The sequence below is a fragment of the Martes martes genome, assembly GCF_963455335.1.
Source record: "Martes martes genome assembly, chromosome: 15".
NCBI lineage: Eukaryota > Metazoa > Chordata > Mammalia > Carnivora > Mustelidae > Martes > Martes martes.
The window spans coordinates 4946964-4963211 of record NC_137903.1 but is presented as its reverse complement, the minus strand read 5'-3'; the positions used below and the strand labels follow the sequence as shown (position 1 = coordinate 4963211).

At 46.8% G+C, this 16248-nt stretch overlaps 1 protein-coding gene across 11 annotated transcripts in view; it reads left to right on the top strand.

Moving 5' to 3' along the window:
* Positions 1-16248, top strand: part of DCAF8 (DDB1 and CUL4 associated factor 8) — a 42397-nt gene that overhangs the window by 6380 nt on the left and 19769 nt on the right. For 10 of the 11 annotated variants that reach the window (XM_080824530.1, XM_080824531.1, XM_080824525.1 and 7 more), the window contains 4 exons: positions 7892-7966; positions 10696-11366; positions 12322-12462; positions 13714-13808. In XM_080824530.1, coding sequence (XP_080680656.1) covers positions 7918-7966; positions 10696-11366; positions 12322-12462; positions 13714-13808 — 956 coding nt within the window. In that variant the 5' untranslated portion in view covers positions 7892-7917. Of the gene's footprint in view, positions 1-4637; positions 4713-7891; positions 7967-10695; positions 11367-12321; positions 12463-13713; positions 13809-16248 lie in introns of those variants that run through there. The other variant, XM_080824526.1, reaches the window with a different exon arrangement.

Here is a 16248-nt window from a genome sequence, read left to right as displayed (position 1 = left end):
AAACCTTCCTGTCTCTTGACCTCCAAGGTGTTTGACATTCATTATTCCTTCTGCTCTCCTGTGCATTTTGTGGTCTCCCTCTGATTTCTTTTCCTCAGGGTAGTTGTTCCCCAAGGTTCTTTCCTTGGACTCTCTCACCTTTCTTGGGTACTTAACTTTTGGGGGTTTTTTAGTGAGGTATAACTTAACAGGGTGGTTGATTTTGAAGCTTCTCTGTACAGTAATTCCCAGGTCTGTATCTCTGACCCTGATTTCTTAAATTCCAGACCGACCTTTGTTTTCCAGTACCTTCCTGACGTGTCAGCTTGGATTTTAAACATAATCAAAATCAAATTCATCTCTTCTCCCATACATGCCAGCTTCTCATTTATGACGTTGATTCTCCCTGGGCACGCGGACTTCAACTTGCCCTTTTGATCTTGGGGGCCTTGTAACTACTGTTGAGCCGGGTACGGCCAGCTCTGCCTCGGCAGGGTCCTCACGTCGCTTCCCTTCTCGTTCCCTCTGCCGGCAGCCCCAGACAGGTGCTCCGTGCTTTTTACCTCAACGGCTGTGGATGCTTTTAAACTTGTTTCTCCTTCCTTTTCTGTCCGTTTCAGTCCCATCTTGCTAATCTTGACAAAATAATTTTCTTGACACCCCCCCCGCACCCCCTCCCCCACACAACTTCTTAACTGATGAGCTGCGCCCCACCCCCTGGCCCAGACCGACGGGGCCATACCAGGTTTTTCATCTTGCACGTATCTTCTCATCCTTGTCTGGTCTTTCTCCGCTTCACCCCCTGAAATCCTATCTTCCCTTCAAAGCCGAGTTTTTATCTTTTCTTTTTTTTTTTTGATGATGCTGATGCTGGCATCCCTTGTGTCCTCGTTGTATACTCCTTTTTCTGACTGATGAGTGGCTGCAGAAGGGATTCGGACTGCCTGGGCCGGGTTTGTAGCTCCTGCCTTGTAGGCTGTTGCCTTACTAGCTTGCCCGTGCATCGTTGGGCCACTGGGTGGTGTCAGAGGCCTAGGATGTGGGTACGCAAGGGCGGCTGGCGTGCTGTACAGTTAGGGGCCCTGTGCTGTCAGATCTTCCGCACAGCACGGAGAGGGCTGAATTTTCCTGATCCAGAAACACTTACAGTTTCTTTTCGCTCCTCTGCCCAGCGTGCCAGAGCAGACCGTAGTATATTTACCTCCTCTTAGTGCCTCAGAGGGAGTGGCCCCGCACTATAGGCCTGTCCCCCTGGAAGCATGTTGTATGTCGCCTGAAGTTCAGTTTCCTCGGGGTTATCCTTTGAATTTCAGTGCCCGGGGTTCTCTGATTAATAAACACCGCACTGTTGGAGCGTCGCTGGCGGTGGGAGTCGGAAGTTGGCTGAGGAAGTGTTTATTGTGAAATAGAGAAATAAGGTGAGGAGAATGAATTTTAAATGAGCCATTTCAGCTTGAAAACCACAATTGGGGATGGGGAAGGTAGGTCTGGTCGATTCCAGTTCTTTTTTTTTTTTTTATTTTAGGATTTTATTTATTTGACAGAGAGAGAGATCACAAGCAGGCAGAGAGGCAGGCAGAGAGAGAGGGGGAAGGTCTGGTCGATTCCAGATGGACACAGAGCCCCAGGGCAGAAAGGCGGATTTGTCCTGTAGATGGAGATGGGGCCCTGAACAGCTGTCCTGTTATGGGTGTGTTGGGACGTCTGTCCTCCCAAGAGGAGCCAAACACTGTGACTCTCAGATGTCTGTTCTGCTAATAACTGAAGTATTTTCTACCACTGTTTGTCAGTTTCAGAGGCGATTCTAAAACTTTGTCTACTTTATTTTATTTTATTTTTTTTTTGAAGATTTTATTTATATATTTATCAGAGAGGGATCACAAGTAGGCAGAGAGGCAGGCAGAGAGAGAGGAGGAAGCAGGCTCCCCGATGAGCAGGGACCCTGATGCGGGGCTCGATCCCAGGACCCTGGGATCAGGACCTGAGCCGAAGGCAGAGGCTTTAACCCACTGAGCCACCCAGGCGCCCCAAACTTTGTCTACTTTAAATATGGGTGTTGATGTAGGAGAGCTTGGGGCTTCAGTTGCAGAGGGAGGCACGCCAGTCCAGACTGCCGGGCTTATGTAAGGCATGGGGACGCGTGGGGCCCGGTGAGCCCGGGTCTTAGTAAAAGGGATCAGGGACGGTAATGTTTGTAGTTGTTGATGCTCCCATTGGGCCTGAGGTGAGGAAGAATGATCACACCCATTTTCCTAGACTCCAAAGGAATGAAAATGAAATTTAATTTGAGAGAAATTTAAAAAATAAATTTAAAAAGCATTAAGTATACAAATTGACAGTACAACCACAGAACTATTTTAAACTCCTTCAAGCTCCCGATACTTTTAGTTGTCACCAAGACAGAGGGGTTGGAGTCTTTTTATAAGTTTAGGATTCATCTTGCCTGTCATGGTGTTGCTGGGAAATCACAGGTGGCTTCTGTCGCAGCCAAACTCCTCCCATACTTTCTTTTTCGAACAAGAACTGGTATCTTGCTCTCATTTACTGTGTCATATTGAGCACTTTAGCCAGTGTCTGTTAATAGTCACAGCATTAAGAATTTAGTATTTTTAATTTTATTCTAACTATTATTATTTTTTTAAAGTAGGCTCCATACCTAGCATGGAGCCCAGCACAGGGCTTGAACTTGTGACCCTGAGATCAAGACCTGGGTGGAGATCGAGAGTCGGACGCTTAACCAACTGAGCCACCCAGGTGCCCCCGCCCTGAGAATTTAGTATTTTCAATTTTAATTGTTGGGCTTTGTCCGTCATTAACACTTTGCCTGACTTCTTCCTCCCACATCCCTTTTCTTATTCCCTTTTTATTGGCCACAGTTTTTGAGGTATCATTTACATACATGTAAAATTTACACCTTTTTTCAGTGACTCATTCTGTAGATTCTGACAAACACAGTCACATGACAGCACCAAGGTGGAGGCATAGAACAGTTCCATCACTTCCAGAGGTTTCCTCATGCCTGTTCGCGGTCCGTTCTCCCCCCCCACCCCCGGCAACCGCTCTTCTGTTTGTCCGTATCGTTTATTTTGTTTAGCATGTTCCGTGCATAGAATCATACCACGTAGCTGTCGGGGTCTCGCTTCTTTGACATAGTGTGACATACCTGCCACCCATCTGCATTGCTGTGTTTCACTAAGTCCTTCCTTTTTGTTGCTCAGTAGATGGATCACAACTTACGTATTACCTATGACATGGTTGGGGAATATTTGATAGTTCCCTGGTTTTTGGTGAACCTAAATAAAGCCACTAAAGAAAACATTCACCGGTAGGTTTCTGGGTGAACATGTATTTTCTTTCTTTCTTTCTTTCTTTTTTTTTTTTTTTTTCTGAGTACGTACCTGAGTGGGATTCCTGGGTTGTATGGTAAGTTTGACTGTATAAAAAACTTCCAGACTGTTTTCCAAAGTGACTGTCATTTTGCATTTTTGCCAGCAGCGTGTGGGACTTGAGTTGCTCCCTTCCTTGTTAGCGCTTGATAAAGGAAGCTTTTGTTATTATTATTTTAATAAATTTTAGCCATTCTAATAGGTGTGTAGAGGCTTATTGTAGTTTTAGTTTGTATTTCCCTCATGGCTGAGGGATGTCGAGCATCTTCTCAGGTGACTGTTATTTAGCTGTGAGAAGTAGATTTTGGCTGCTGCCCTCTAGGAAACCATCTTTTGCAGATATTTTCTTCCAGTTCATGGCTTGGTTTCTCATTTTCTTAGTAGTGTCTCTTGAAGAGTAAATTCTTAATTTGGTAAGTCCAGTTTAATTTTTTCTTTCACAGCTTGTGGGGGGCTTGTTTTGAGTCATTGTCTTAAATATTTGCCTAACTTGTGTCACAAGCATTATCTTCTTTGTTTTCTTCTCGAAGTTATATTGTTTGAGCTTTTTTTTTTAATTTTTAATTTTTTTATTTTTTAAAGATTTTATTTATTATTTGACAGAGATCACAAGTAGGCAGAGAGGCAGGCAGAGACAGAGAGAAGGGGGAAGCAGCTCCCTGCCGAGCAGAGAGCCCGATGTGGGGCTCGATCCTGGGACCCAGGGATCATGACCTGAGCTGAAGGCAGAGGCTTTAACCCACTGAGCCACTCAGGCATCCCTGTTGTTTGAGCTTTTACGTTTAGGTCTATGATCCATTTTGAGTTAGTTTTTGTATATTGTACAACTTAGGAGGAAAGGTCTTTTTGTGGGTTTTTTCCTTTTTTCTTTCTCTTTTTTGCACTTGGATGTCCTATTGTTCTGGTATATGTGGTCTCTTACACAAATCTTTCCTCAATATTGAGAAAAGAAAACCCCCCCAGTGGTTTTAAACAAGAGATGTTTGGTACCTCTTCCACAAAGTACTTTTATACACTGTATTAACTACCCCTTTGCTTGGTTTTTAGTTAATAATTTGTCATATATTTGGTTAAAAATTTAAAGCCTTTTTATTAACGCAAGAGAAATCTAGGTCATTGGAATTTCTTGGGTAGAAATTAAAATGACACCTGGATATTTTTTCCCCCATCCCCCAATAGTTTACTCTTTAACCTTCAGTTTGGCAGGGGTTAGGGTTATTTTTAGAGTGTAGGCAGTAGAGCTAATCTAATTAAACTCCCCCAGCTACCTGGGACAGTGAGCTCATCAGCTCTTCCAGGCTGAGATTGGTTTGCTCTGGACTGGATTTTACATGGCAGTTCATCAAGGTAAAAGCAGTGGATTTGTTGGGAATGTAGTGCATGAAGAAGGCAATTTATGTTTGGGTCAAGTTTGGTCCCTAACTTCTGATTCTTTTTTTTTTTTTTTTGAAGATTTATTTATTTATTTATTTGACAGAGATCACAAGTAGGCAGAGAGGCAGGTGGGGGTGAGGGGGGAGCAGGCTCCCTGCTGAGCAGAGAGCCCAGATGCGGGGCTCGATCCCAGGACCCTGGGATCATGAACGTGAGCCCAAGGCAGAGGCTTAACCCACTGAGCCACCCAGGCACACCCTAACTTTTGATTCTTAAATAAGGTTAATTCTTCGGTGCTGAAGGAGAGTCTAGAGGGGTTCCTGTACTTGAGACCAAGGGTGCCATCATAGCGTTTTGCCTCTTAATATGGATACTTAAATTCCTGCCCCAGAGTTGAGACGGTTTTAAATTTCTTTATTCTGATAGAAATGTATACAATAAGAATAACAGGTCATTTCCAAAGTGATTGTATTTTATTGTCACCATTTCTCGGATTTTTATTTTTTTTATTTTTTATTTATTTTTTATTTTTTTATTTATTTTTTATTTTTTTATTTTTTTTCATTTCTCAGATTTTTAGAAAAGTGGTCCTCCAAAGGGGAAGGTGTGTACCCCACGGAGTATTGAAGGTGACACGGTGATATATAGAAAAAGAATCCCAGAACTTGTTTTTTTTTTCCCTAGAAAAATTAAGCTTAGTGTTCGATGTGACTTGATTAGATGTGTGATGCACATGCACACATACTGAGGACTCGTGGTAGAACTTGCCGCTGATCGGGGTTTATGAGCCTTGTTGAGAGCACTGCTGGAGAGCATCCTGCTGCAGGACTTTTAACCTGGAATTCTGCTTACGTGTGCCGTCTCTGCAGTTACTGATACTGGTTTACAGAAAGAGAAAATGAAGTCTGGAGAAGGTTAAGTAGCTCACCAGTGGTCAGAAAGGATGCTCATGGCTTCGCTGATACTACAACCCGGGACTGGTTTTCAGTCTAGAACTAATTTTGCTAAACTCTGTGGCCCCTTAAATGTGACCTTTAGAAGCTATCCGCCTGCCAGCTCAGGGATTAAACAGAGTTGGCGTCGGCATGCACAGGGTTGTCCCTGTTTCTGAATTTGCGGTACATTCTGTCAACTTCTTCCCAAAGAGAAGATCTCTTTTGTAAGAACCTTAAACCATTTTCCCCAAAAGACAACTCTGCAGCCCCTCAGTGTGAGCGGAACCGTATGGCTCCGCTCTCCCTGCCTCTCAGGGCGAGGAGCCCGGGCTGCTCCCAGTCATGGGGGCTGCGAGAGCAGATGTGTTCTCCAGCACCTTACGGATCTGTGGCTCGGGCCGTCTGGGCTCCTGCAGGAACCGGTGCCGTTCAGTTTTGAGCCAGGGTCTCTGGAGCCACTTTCTTCTTTGGAAGGTGATCATAGTGGGGTGGACAGTATGGTGCGGTTGAGAGTTTTGCTTCTGGAGGTGAGAAAACATCAGAGCTCTTCTCAGTTGACCAGAACGTGTGCTCATGACCTGAGTTTTTAATCGTAACAAAGTAGCACACTTGTTTTCTGCACCTTGCGCTTCCCCAGTTAACGTAATTAACTTAAACCCTAGGTGGGGAAGAAGCCATTGCCTAGATGCTCGAGAATGTAAACAGGGACTCCCAACAGGAAAAAGCCAGTGCTGTGTGAAGAATGCTGTGCCGAAATACCTCCTTGGAGTAGGAGGAGGAAAACAGCCTGCGCTGCAAACCGCTCTCCGCTGGTGTTTGTGCCGTGCCGTGGCTTCACAAATCTGTGCTTTGTTGGCGTTGTCTCCCAGCACCCTTCCAGGGCCTGCCTCAGACTCGGCCTCGGTCCTACCCGTGCGTTGCTTCTACTCCCCCGCCCTGGCCTGCAGAGCAAGCTTTGGGCAGCTGTCTCTTGGCAGGGGACACTTTTTGAAGCAACTTGGATTTCTGTAGAGGAGAGTAGGGGGTCAGGATAAGGATGGGGCTGCTTCTGGGATAATTGTTGTGGGAATGAAAGGGCTGTTGAAAGATTAGAAGCCAGTGTGCCTGGGTACGAGGACCGGAGTCATAATCATACTTTGTCTTTGACCAGTGCCTTTTGTCCAGGCCCTGAAAGGGCTTCACAAAATTCTAGTCTGAATAATATTATTCTTTGCTCTTTGGAATTTGCTCGAGGTGGGAGTGAGGCCCTGTAAAAATAATGTGTTACAGTGGTATGAAAGGAAAAAAGCTAGGTACCCCGATTCACAGATAGGGCTTTGCCAAACAGGTCTGGTGAGAGTTGGTGGAATTAGATGAAATAACGTTGGCCACTTTAGAGATGGATTGAGATGGTTTAATGGAAATGTGGCCCTTTTCTTCCCCAGCTGTGGACTTGGTGGCTTAGTTGTAAGAGGAAAAAAGAAACCTTTTAGGTTCTTTCTTGGGGAAGGGTGCTCCTGAATTCTAATTTGGCTCTGCCTCTTACAATCCTTAGTGTCTGTGCCTGTAAGATCAGAGCTTGGCATCTGAGTGAACACAGAGCCCGAGCACTCACCCCTATAGCTTGGTCTCTCCCGTCTCTTGATTCGTGTGTAAGGTGATATTCGGAGTCTGGCCTACCTCTTCATATAACGAAGGCATGTCTTTCACAGAATTTATGGGTCATACATATGATTAAATTTACAACAAGATTCTTGCCTAGAGGGCAAGGCTGAAGCTAGCTTTCTGTGTTAGGCCTCTGTGCGTGTAGTACCTGTCGCTGGGTATATGCTTGCCGGTGCAGGTTTGAGCTCAGTTCCTTCTTTCCCATCTCAGAAATCACTGCCAGCTACTCAGGTAAAGAGATGACCTCCCAAAGATATGTCTCTGTATGGAATTTAGTCAGGGGGGAGGGGGATCTGCTATGATTTTCAGCAGCTGACAAGCCCTGTTGAGCACACAGTCAAAACTCTCACTCTCTCTTTTTTTAAAAGAGTCTCTACACCCAATGTGGGGCTCGAACTTACAACCCTGAGACCAAGACTTGCATGCTCCACTGACAGAGCTAGCCAGGCACCCCTCAAAAAATCATTTTTACGAAAATGACAAAGGCTGTGCATGGTTAAATATCTTGTCCCTTTTATCTTCTCTCCTAGATTATTTCCTAATTGTTTCGTTTTCTTCCTCTCCTAAATGCAGGCTGGCCACAATAAACATCATTCAAGATGTCCAGCAAAGGGAGCAGCGCAGATGGCAAAACAGACTTGGCCAATGGTAAGGGGCCACCTGAGGTTCTCCTCCTCCCCTGAAGAAAGTGGAGACCTGGGATTTTAGTGGAGGGAAGGAAATCTTTCCTAAGAGTGGACCCCTCCTGTGTTCTGTGTGTAGAAAACTACACAGGAGACACCCTGGACTATCTGGGACTTTTGTGGCTTCAACTTCTGACTGTTTCCAGAAGGTCAGTAGTAGAGGTGTGCCATTAGGAGGAGTTCAGGTAGTTTGGAATTCTGAAAGGTTGTAGGAGTGGATGAAACCTAGGAGGAAAAGATCAGTTAGTGGTGGAAAGAAGGGAGCTGTGGGAGGGTAAGGTTCCCCGGTTGTACGAGGGGTCTCTTTCTGAGGCGGGTCCTAGTTCGGTAGAAGCAGCAGACGGGAGATGAGGTTACAGCCTAAACCGACTGGGGTGAGGGCTGGCCTCTGTTCTTTGTAGGGTCTGGCCAGGTGTGAACTCACTGGGTCTAGGGCATGTGTGAAGGTAGAATATCAAGATTTTAATAGCGGGTTATTCGATGAAGGCTTCAGCCCTGAGCCAACTTCTGAACTGGAGAAATGCCCCTCAGGTGTCACTGGGCAGCGCAGCATTCAGCATTCTTGAGCACGTTGCTGGTCAGGATTATGGGCTCAATTCTGGTTGATGAGATTGGTAGAGCAGTGAAGTTGAGTAAGGGAAAGAGAGATTTGTCAACGTGCTGTTTATTGACCCTGTGTTCTCTTCTTGCCAGCGCTGTTCGTTCATCTTCTGTTAAGAAAAGTGAATCAGATTTTTCACTGGGCTTAGTTGAGAGACTCGGGGTTCTAGTGTGGTTTGAGGTATGTAGTTGATTTGGAATTTGACCATCAGCCGGGTCAGGGATTGGCAGACTGTGGCCTGCGGGCCGGATCCAGCCTGCCCCTGCTTTTGTAAACTTTGTTGGAACGCAGTCATCCCCACTCATTCACATGGTGCTTACGGGCGCTTTTGTGCTCTAACAGTGGAGTTGAGTACTAGTGACAGAGGTCCCTGTGGCCTGTGAAGGCCCTTGCTAGAAGAAATTTGCTGACCTCTGGATCTTGGTCATTGGCTGTGAGGGTCCCCTTGCTGAGCTCATGACGTACTCTGGCCTTTATGTGGATATGCTGGAGCCCCCAAGTCGTCTTGATGGGTTAATCATAGTTTTAACAGGAAATGCTAGGAGTTTCGGTGTTTTCGTTTTCCTTCTCCCCAGAAGCGAAGTGCGTGGCGCTTTACCCTTTCTCGCCACTCCCAGTTTCAAGGCCAGTTGTATCTGAGAGACCGCAGCTGCCGAGCTTTCTCGGCGTTCGGCCGTCTCAGCAGGCGCAGCTCCTAGGAGCAAACTGTTGCACTTTCCCCCTTTCTCTTCCCGTTCCTCCCCCCGTAGTCTCCACGCTGGGATCTTAGTTGAGGTGCTTTCTGAAAAGAGCCGTTTACAAGTCTCCCTACCTTCTGTCGCCGTTTGAACCAGCGTGCTTGTATTGTCCATCTGTTTTCCGTGGCGGGTTTTGCCTGAGAGTTTGTCGTGCGGGGGTTCCATGGCTGCAGAGATCTTTGGAACTGCTTGCTCTGCTCCGGGTGACTAAGCTGTCAGGAGCTACTTGGAATCCTTTCAGTGTCCTCGTGGGGTCAGGTAGCTCTTACCAGCATCGCACGGAGCTGCTCTGCTGTTCCTCACAGCCTTCTCTTCTGGCGAGGTCAAGTTCGTAATCATCAGGAAAGGAGGCCGTGAACAGTGTTTAAAGTCCTCTGCCGCCTTCCTTCCTTCTACCTTGGCTTCAGCGTGGAGGCTGTGGTCATGTGGCTCCAGCACACCGCGGAGCGGGGCGCTCGCTGGAATGCGATTTGGCTGCTGTTAGGTAGGCGAGTGCGGTGTCCGATCGCCGGGGCTTAGATTGCCCGGAGTGACCTAGGTCTTGGAGAACCACCAACATGGCCAACCTGGATGTGGTGAGCTTCCCTGCTCAGATACCGCTCTCGTAGCCCTGCTTTTCATCAGTTCTGTGTGTGCGTCTTGATAAAGCTCTACCTCAATAAAGAGTTCCTATAATTAGCAGTAGCATTAGCATTGTCAGGTTAATGGAAGTCAGAATATGTTTATTAGTGAAAGGTGAGCAAAAACCCATCCTAATGATCCCAGTCCCACTTGTCCCTTCTACTTCCTTCTGGTTGTTAGTGGATTTTAGGACCTCAAGGGAAGAAATTAGGATTTGGGGGGAGGGGAGGAGCGGTGCTTTCTTGAAGTAGGAAATAGTTCAACTCCCACCCATTGTCACAATGATTTTCATTTGTTATTTTCCGTTTTTCTTTAAGAAGATGTCTATACCATTTCTTGCTGGGCATGGATGTTCTTTTCTCTTACATGTGGTTGAGTTATTCGGTGTGACTGGTGGATGTGCCTCGAGCAGGACAGAGCTTAAGGTGGTTGGTACTTGGGCACAGCCTGTCCATGCTTTGCAAGAGAGAGAGAATTGATCGCTCTCGGGCCATCCTGGAGTTCTCCACTTGGTGTTGAAGTACCTTTATTTGCATGTGGCTTTGGTCTCAATCTTTTCAGTTTCTTGTCTTACTCAGAAGGTAGTCTTGGTAAGCATATGAACAGAAACACTTTAATCGAAGTTGGTGTCTGGACCTTTGGACGATGGTTTTTAGACTGAGGCGGGACATCCTTCTGATCATGGTCCCGTTTCCTTATTTGCCCCCTCACTCCCCTCATCTCACTGGCCTGCAGGAAGCTTGTCTAGCAGTCCGGAGGAGATGTCTGGCGCTGAGGAGGGCCGGGAGACATCCTCAGGCATTGAAGTGGAGGCCTCGGACCTGAGCTTGAGCCTGACCGGGGATGATGGTGGCCCCAATCGCACCAGCACAGGAAGTCGGGGTACAGATACGGAGAGCTCGGGTGAAGACAAGGACTCTGACAGCATGGAGGACACTGGCCATTACTCCATCAACGATGAAAACCAGGTCCATGACCGATCAGAGGAAGAAGAGGAAGAAGAGGAGGAGGAGGAAGAGCATCCTAGGCGCCGGGTCCCGCGGAAGCGGGCCAACCGTGACCAGGACTCGTCAGACGATGAGCGGGCCCTGGAGGACTGGGTGTCTTCAGAGACGTCCGCCCTGCCCCGCCCTCGCTGGCAAGCCCTCCCTGCTCTGCGGGAGCGGGAGCTGGGCTCCAGCGCCCGCTTCGTGTATGAGGCTTGCGGGGCAAGAGTCTTTGTGCAGCGTTTCCGCCTGCAGCACGGGCTGGAGGGCCATACTGGCTGTGTCAACACCCTGCACTTTAACCAGCGCGGCACCTGGCTGGCCAGTGGCAGCGATGACCTGAAGGTGGTGGTTTGGGACTGGGTGCGGCGGCAGCCAGTACTGGACTTCGAGAGTGGCCACAAGAGCAATGTCTTCCAGGTGAGGCAAGGGAGCAGAACAGCAGTTGAGAAGGGCGGGCGGCAGTTAGACGAGCCTGAGAGGCCTGCACAGGGAGCTGACGGAGAGCTGCGGTAGAAGTAGGCATCAGGACTAGTCCTGCCGTGGCTCCCGTGAGGACTCGGAGGCGTCAAATGCCCTCGGAGACCCACGACAGCCTTTTGTTTTTCCTAAGCACAGAGGTGGTTAGAAGCCTCATTACCGGTGGGGCGCTTGGAAGTCCTCAGGAAGGCACTCAGTGTGCCCTGGGGGAAGGCTCCAGAGCTAGACTGGGTTCAGTTCCTGGCCCTGCCCCTTATTAACTTTGTGATCGTGGGCAAATTCTTTAATCTCCGGCTTCAGTTTATTGGTCTGTAGTGTAGAACTAATAACACAAGGGACCAGGGCAGTTATACAGCAATGGAAGTTAAACAGTTTGGAACCAGGCGTGGGGTTAGTGGAATCCTTTGGTTGGGTTGGTTGGAACCTTTGACGAGTATTTGTTAGCATCACTAGTCTCTGTTTACTCACCAGCCCCACCCGTCATATTGGTCCTAGCACTGATTCCTAGGCACGATCTCTTCCCCAGCATCTCCTCTGGTTTCCTTTGTCTTTGTAGCACATTTCTGTTTGCTTCCTGAGTCAAGATAGATTTTCCCTCTTCTTTTCTTAACTTTCTCCCCTAGTAGGCGCAGTCCTAGTTCACCCGCGCACTTACCCTGTACCAGCTCAGCCTTGCAGGGTCGGTTGAAATGCTCTCTTGCATCAGAAGGTTCTCCTCCCTCTTCTTTAACTCTGGGAAGAAGTTGGACTTGAGCCCACGGTGTAAGACTAGGAGAGCTAAGTTTCCAGCTCTGGTGCGACCAGAAGGATGGGTTATGTTTGTTATTATAGTTTCCCCCTCTCAGATTCACCTCCTCGGTTTCTTTTGTATGTCTCTTTTCTCATTAATACCCAGGCCAAGTTCCTTCCCAACAGCGGTGATTCCACCCTGGCCATGTGTGCCCGTGATGGGCAGGTGCGGGTGGCAGAGTTGTCTGCCACGCAGTGTTGCAAGAACACAAAGCGTGTGGCCCAGCACAAGGGAGCGTCTCACAAGGTAAGTAAGCTCTTGCCCCCGTGGTTGTGTGGTCTCGATCCTCCACCAAGGATCTCAGCTGGGGCCTTCCCAGATCTCTGCCCTGTGTCTCCTCTGTCGTGGCCACCTGCCTCACTTCTTTTGTCCTAAAATTTGTAGATGAGAAAAGGATGAAAAGCAGCCACCCTTATCTTCTTGCAAGTGAAGTATTTGAAAACTTTCTAGATCTTGCACGTACAGCGTTCAGGTGATGATACCTAAGCCCTAAGCTGACCAGCGGTTGGTTTGGAAATCCTTGAGGTCTCCTGTGCCTTCCAAACCTCTTAAATTTCCCTTGATTGTATCTGGAACACTTTAACAGCTCCAAGGTCTTAGTGGCCGGCCCCTCATGTGCGAGAGCTCCAGCTTCTCTCAGCTCTCAGGGACAGCACTATTTATGGACGTCCTGTTTAGGACTGGGAATATAGAACAGACAGTCGTGGGGCAGCCAGTGAGGAGCCGAGAGCTCGTCTCAGAGCGGTCATGCTGTAGAAGGACGGCGGCCCTCTCACACAAACCCTAAGCGGTAGGTAGGTGGACGTGGGATATCCTTTTCTAGGCCGAATAGCTCAGAAGAATATGAAAGTTAACCTGTTTCCTTGATTCTTAAGCCTGGCTTCAACCCATTAGTTAACTAATTTTTATAACTAAGGTGTAAGGAATGAAACTTGGGCACCATTTCTCTCCCCACCTGAGAGTTTAATTGTTTTTCTTTGAGAATGAACCTTAATGGTTAATGTTTTTCTTTGGTATCTCTATTCAGATCCCTTGGGGACTTAGTTGAAATAGCAAAACTCCTGTCCTTTTGACTTGTTTGGAATAAATAAACTGTGACAAATTCACACAGAACAAGAGAGAATGGGTTTATTAGTCCTTTCCTGGGGTTTTACAGCAAAAAAGCTAGACATCTCTCTTGCTGAGACATTTGAAGTGCAGTCCTTCCTGAAGATAAAGGAATGAACTAGTTGGCTTCTAATTCTAATCTGTAGAAACCTTTGTCTTGGGGCGCCTGCGTGGCTCCATCATCTGCCTTTGGCTGAGGTCATAATCCCAGGGTCCTGGGATCGAGCCCTGCATCAGGCTCTCTGCTCAGCGTGAAGCCTGCTTCTCCCTCTTCCCACTCCCCCTGCTTGTGTTCCCTCTCTCGCTGTGTCTCTCTCTGTCAGATAAGTAAAAATCCTTAAAAAAAAAAAAAAAAAGAAAGAAAGAAACCTTTGTCTTTTTGTCCCTTAGTTGGCCCTGGAACCGGACTCTCCCTGTACGTTCCTATCTGCAGGTGAAGATGCGGTTGTCTTCACCATTGACCTCAGACAAGACCGGCCAGCTTCGTAAGTATAGCAGTAATGTTTTTACAGAACTGGATCTCTTGGCCTTGAACATACCCCACCTGTCCTAGGTAATATCCACGTGTCTGGTCCATCCGAAGAGTCCTTCCGTGCCTGTGCAAAAAAGCAGGTTGAGGGTTGGGCGCTGCTTCCCTTCTTTGTTGTGGTTGGTCTGCTGCTCAGCAGCACGGGACTGTTCAGTCTACCTTCTTTTCTAAAACGAGCTTCAGCTGTCTTCTGTGTCGGCTGTAATCACGTGGTGATCTCCTCTCCATCCACTTGGGTGCCGCTCGGCTCGCCCACAGGAAGCACATTACTCTGCAGAGCAGCCTAGCGATACGGTCCGATGGAGTTTTTAGTTCAATTATGTATAGAAACATGTAAGCAAAGGATAAGTCTTGCATGAAAATATTAGTGCCTGTAATAGAGTCTGCCATAACAGTTTCTTTTTACATGAACTTGAGACTCCTATGGTTAATCGCATCACTCCTCAGCCGTGTGATGTCCCGTAAAGAACAGAGCATCTTACTTGGATCTGAACAGACCTGGGTCAGATTGCCCCTCAGGCACCGCTGACCATTCTGGACTCCGTTTCTCCAGCCTTAACTTGGGACATAACCAATCAGTATTTCTCTCTGTGATCTCCTTGAGTGTTTTCGATAATGTCCTTGGTGCCCCAGCATAGTGTCTGGCTCCACATTTGGAACTGATTACATTATAGCTACTGGTTAGTTTAGTTTTAAAAATTTTAATTGTTCTTATAATAAGTAAATATATCTTATTTTAAAAATTCAAATAATAAAGTATATTGACAGAACGTAAATGCTGTCTCATGCACACCTCTCTGCCCCCACTTTCCTGGCTGGTGGTAGCCACTGTTAAAAATTTTGGAATACCTTTCCAATCCTGTTTGTGTACTTTTATGTATCTTAAGATATACAGTTCCCCTCATAAATGGGATTAAATGTACCTATGTATAAATACACACGTGTAGGCCCCTGCAGTTTGCTTTCTTCATGTGGAAACATGTTCTAGAGATCTTTCTACATCCGACCGTAAAGGTCTATTTAACCATGGTAGTTAAAGCAGTGGTATAACAGAGTTTATTTAATTTCTACCTTGTTAATGGACTATCTACATTATTTATGGTCTCGTTAGTGTTAAAAATTATAGCAAGTCTTGTATGTCATTACCAATGTTAACTAAGGGATGTTAATGATTTATAAAACATAGGAGTAGAAGATAAGCTAATTTAGGAAACATAATCTCGGGGTTGGTTATTATTAGACATTTATTTTTCTTTATTTTTTAAGATTTTATTTATGAGCGAGAGAGAGCGAGTGAGCGGACAAGTGGAGGGAGCAGCAGGGAGAGGGAGAGGGAGCCTGATGCGGCTTGATCCCAGGATACTGGGATCTTGACCTGAGCGGAAGGGGCTGCTTAACTGACTGAGCCACCAGGTGCCCCTTGTTATTTTCTTTCTGTACTTCCAGAGGGGAGGGGAAGCTCAAAGATGCAACCAGTGGGCTAAGTTTGTTTGCTCTGCTCTGGTAGAGAGTTGTGAAACAGAGTGGGAGCTTACCCTGTGCGCCAGCTCATAGGAAAACCACTGTTAGATCACAAGAAGTTGGAGACCCTGTCGTGGGCAAAACAGATGACTTCGGCAGATTATTGAATTTGGAATGAAATGACAGAAGCAGTGGCTCCGGATGCAAGCACTGATGGATGGGCTAGAAATTCAAAGAGGGAATGTAGGAGAAACTTGAAGGAGGAGGAGGCGGCCCAGATTCTGGATTCGGGGTAATAAGAGACTGTGAACTTTCAAGAAGTTTTTGCTTTAGGGGCTGAAGAAGTAGTAGAAAGCTTGACAGAGGTGGGGGACCTCATGTAAGGTCATGGCCGGAAACTCCAAGCTCTCTATGTGTGAAGCTAGTGCGCGAACATCCACACATCAGAGGCATCCTTGTGTGAAGCTGGCATAATGGGAACTTCTCTTTTGTGTATTTATGATAGCTACGTCTCTGGAAGTGGTGAGACTGGCTGACATTTTAGGAAAAGAGTTGCGTTTGGAGCTGTGGGTGGGATATTCCTTTAGCCAGTGGAAGCCTGTTTGAGATACTCTTCCGAGGACTTCTGTGCCCCGATCTGTAGTTATTTTCCCCTTTTTGTTGGAACATACCTGCTTACTAAAAGTAAGACTGATGAATCACAGACCTTGTACCCCTGAAACAAATAATACATTGTTGAGTGATTTTTAAAAATGCAAAGTTTAAGGCAAAATTTGGTAAGTTTGTTTCTTAGGCTTTCATGTGCTCCCTCCTTCTGATAGGAAAAAAAATTTTTCTTTTCACCTGCTGCCATGATTAATCATTTTTATAGCGCCTCTGCCAGCTCCCTGGAAAACCCATGGTACTCTGCATTTATCCATTGGGAGAGAGAATTT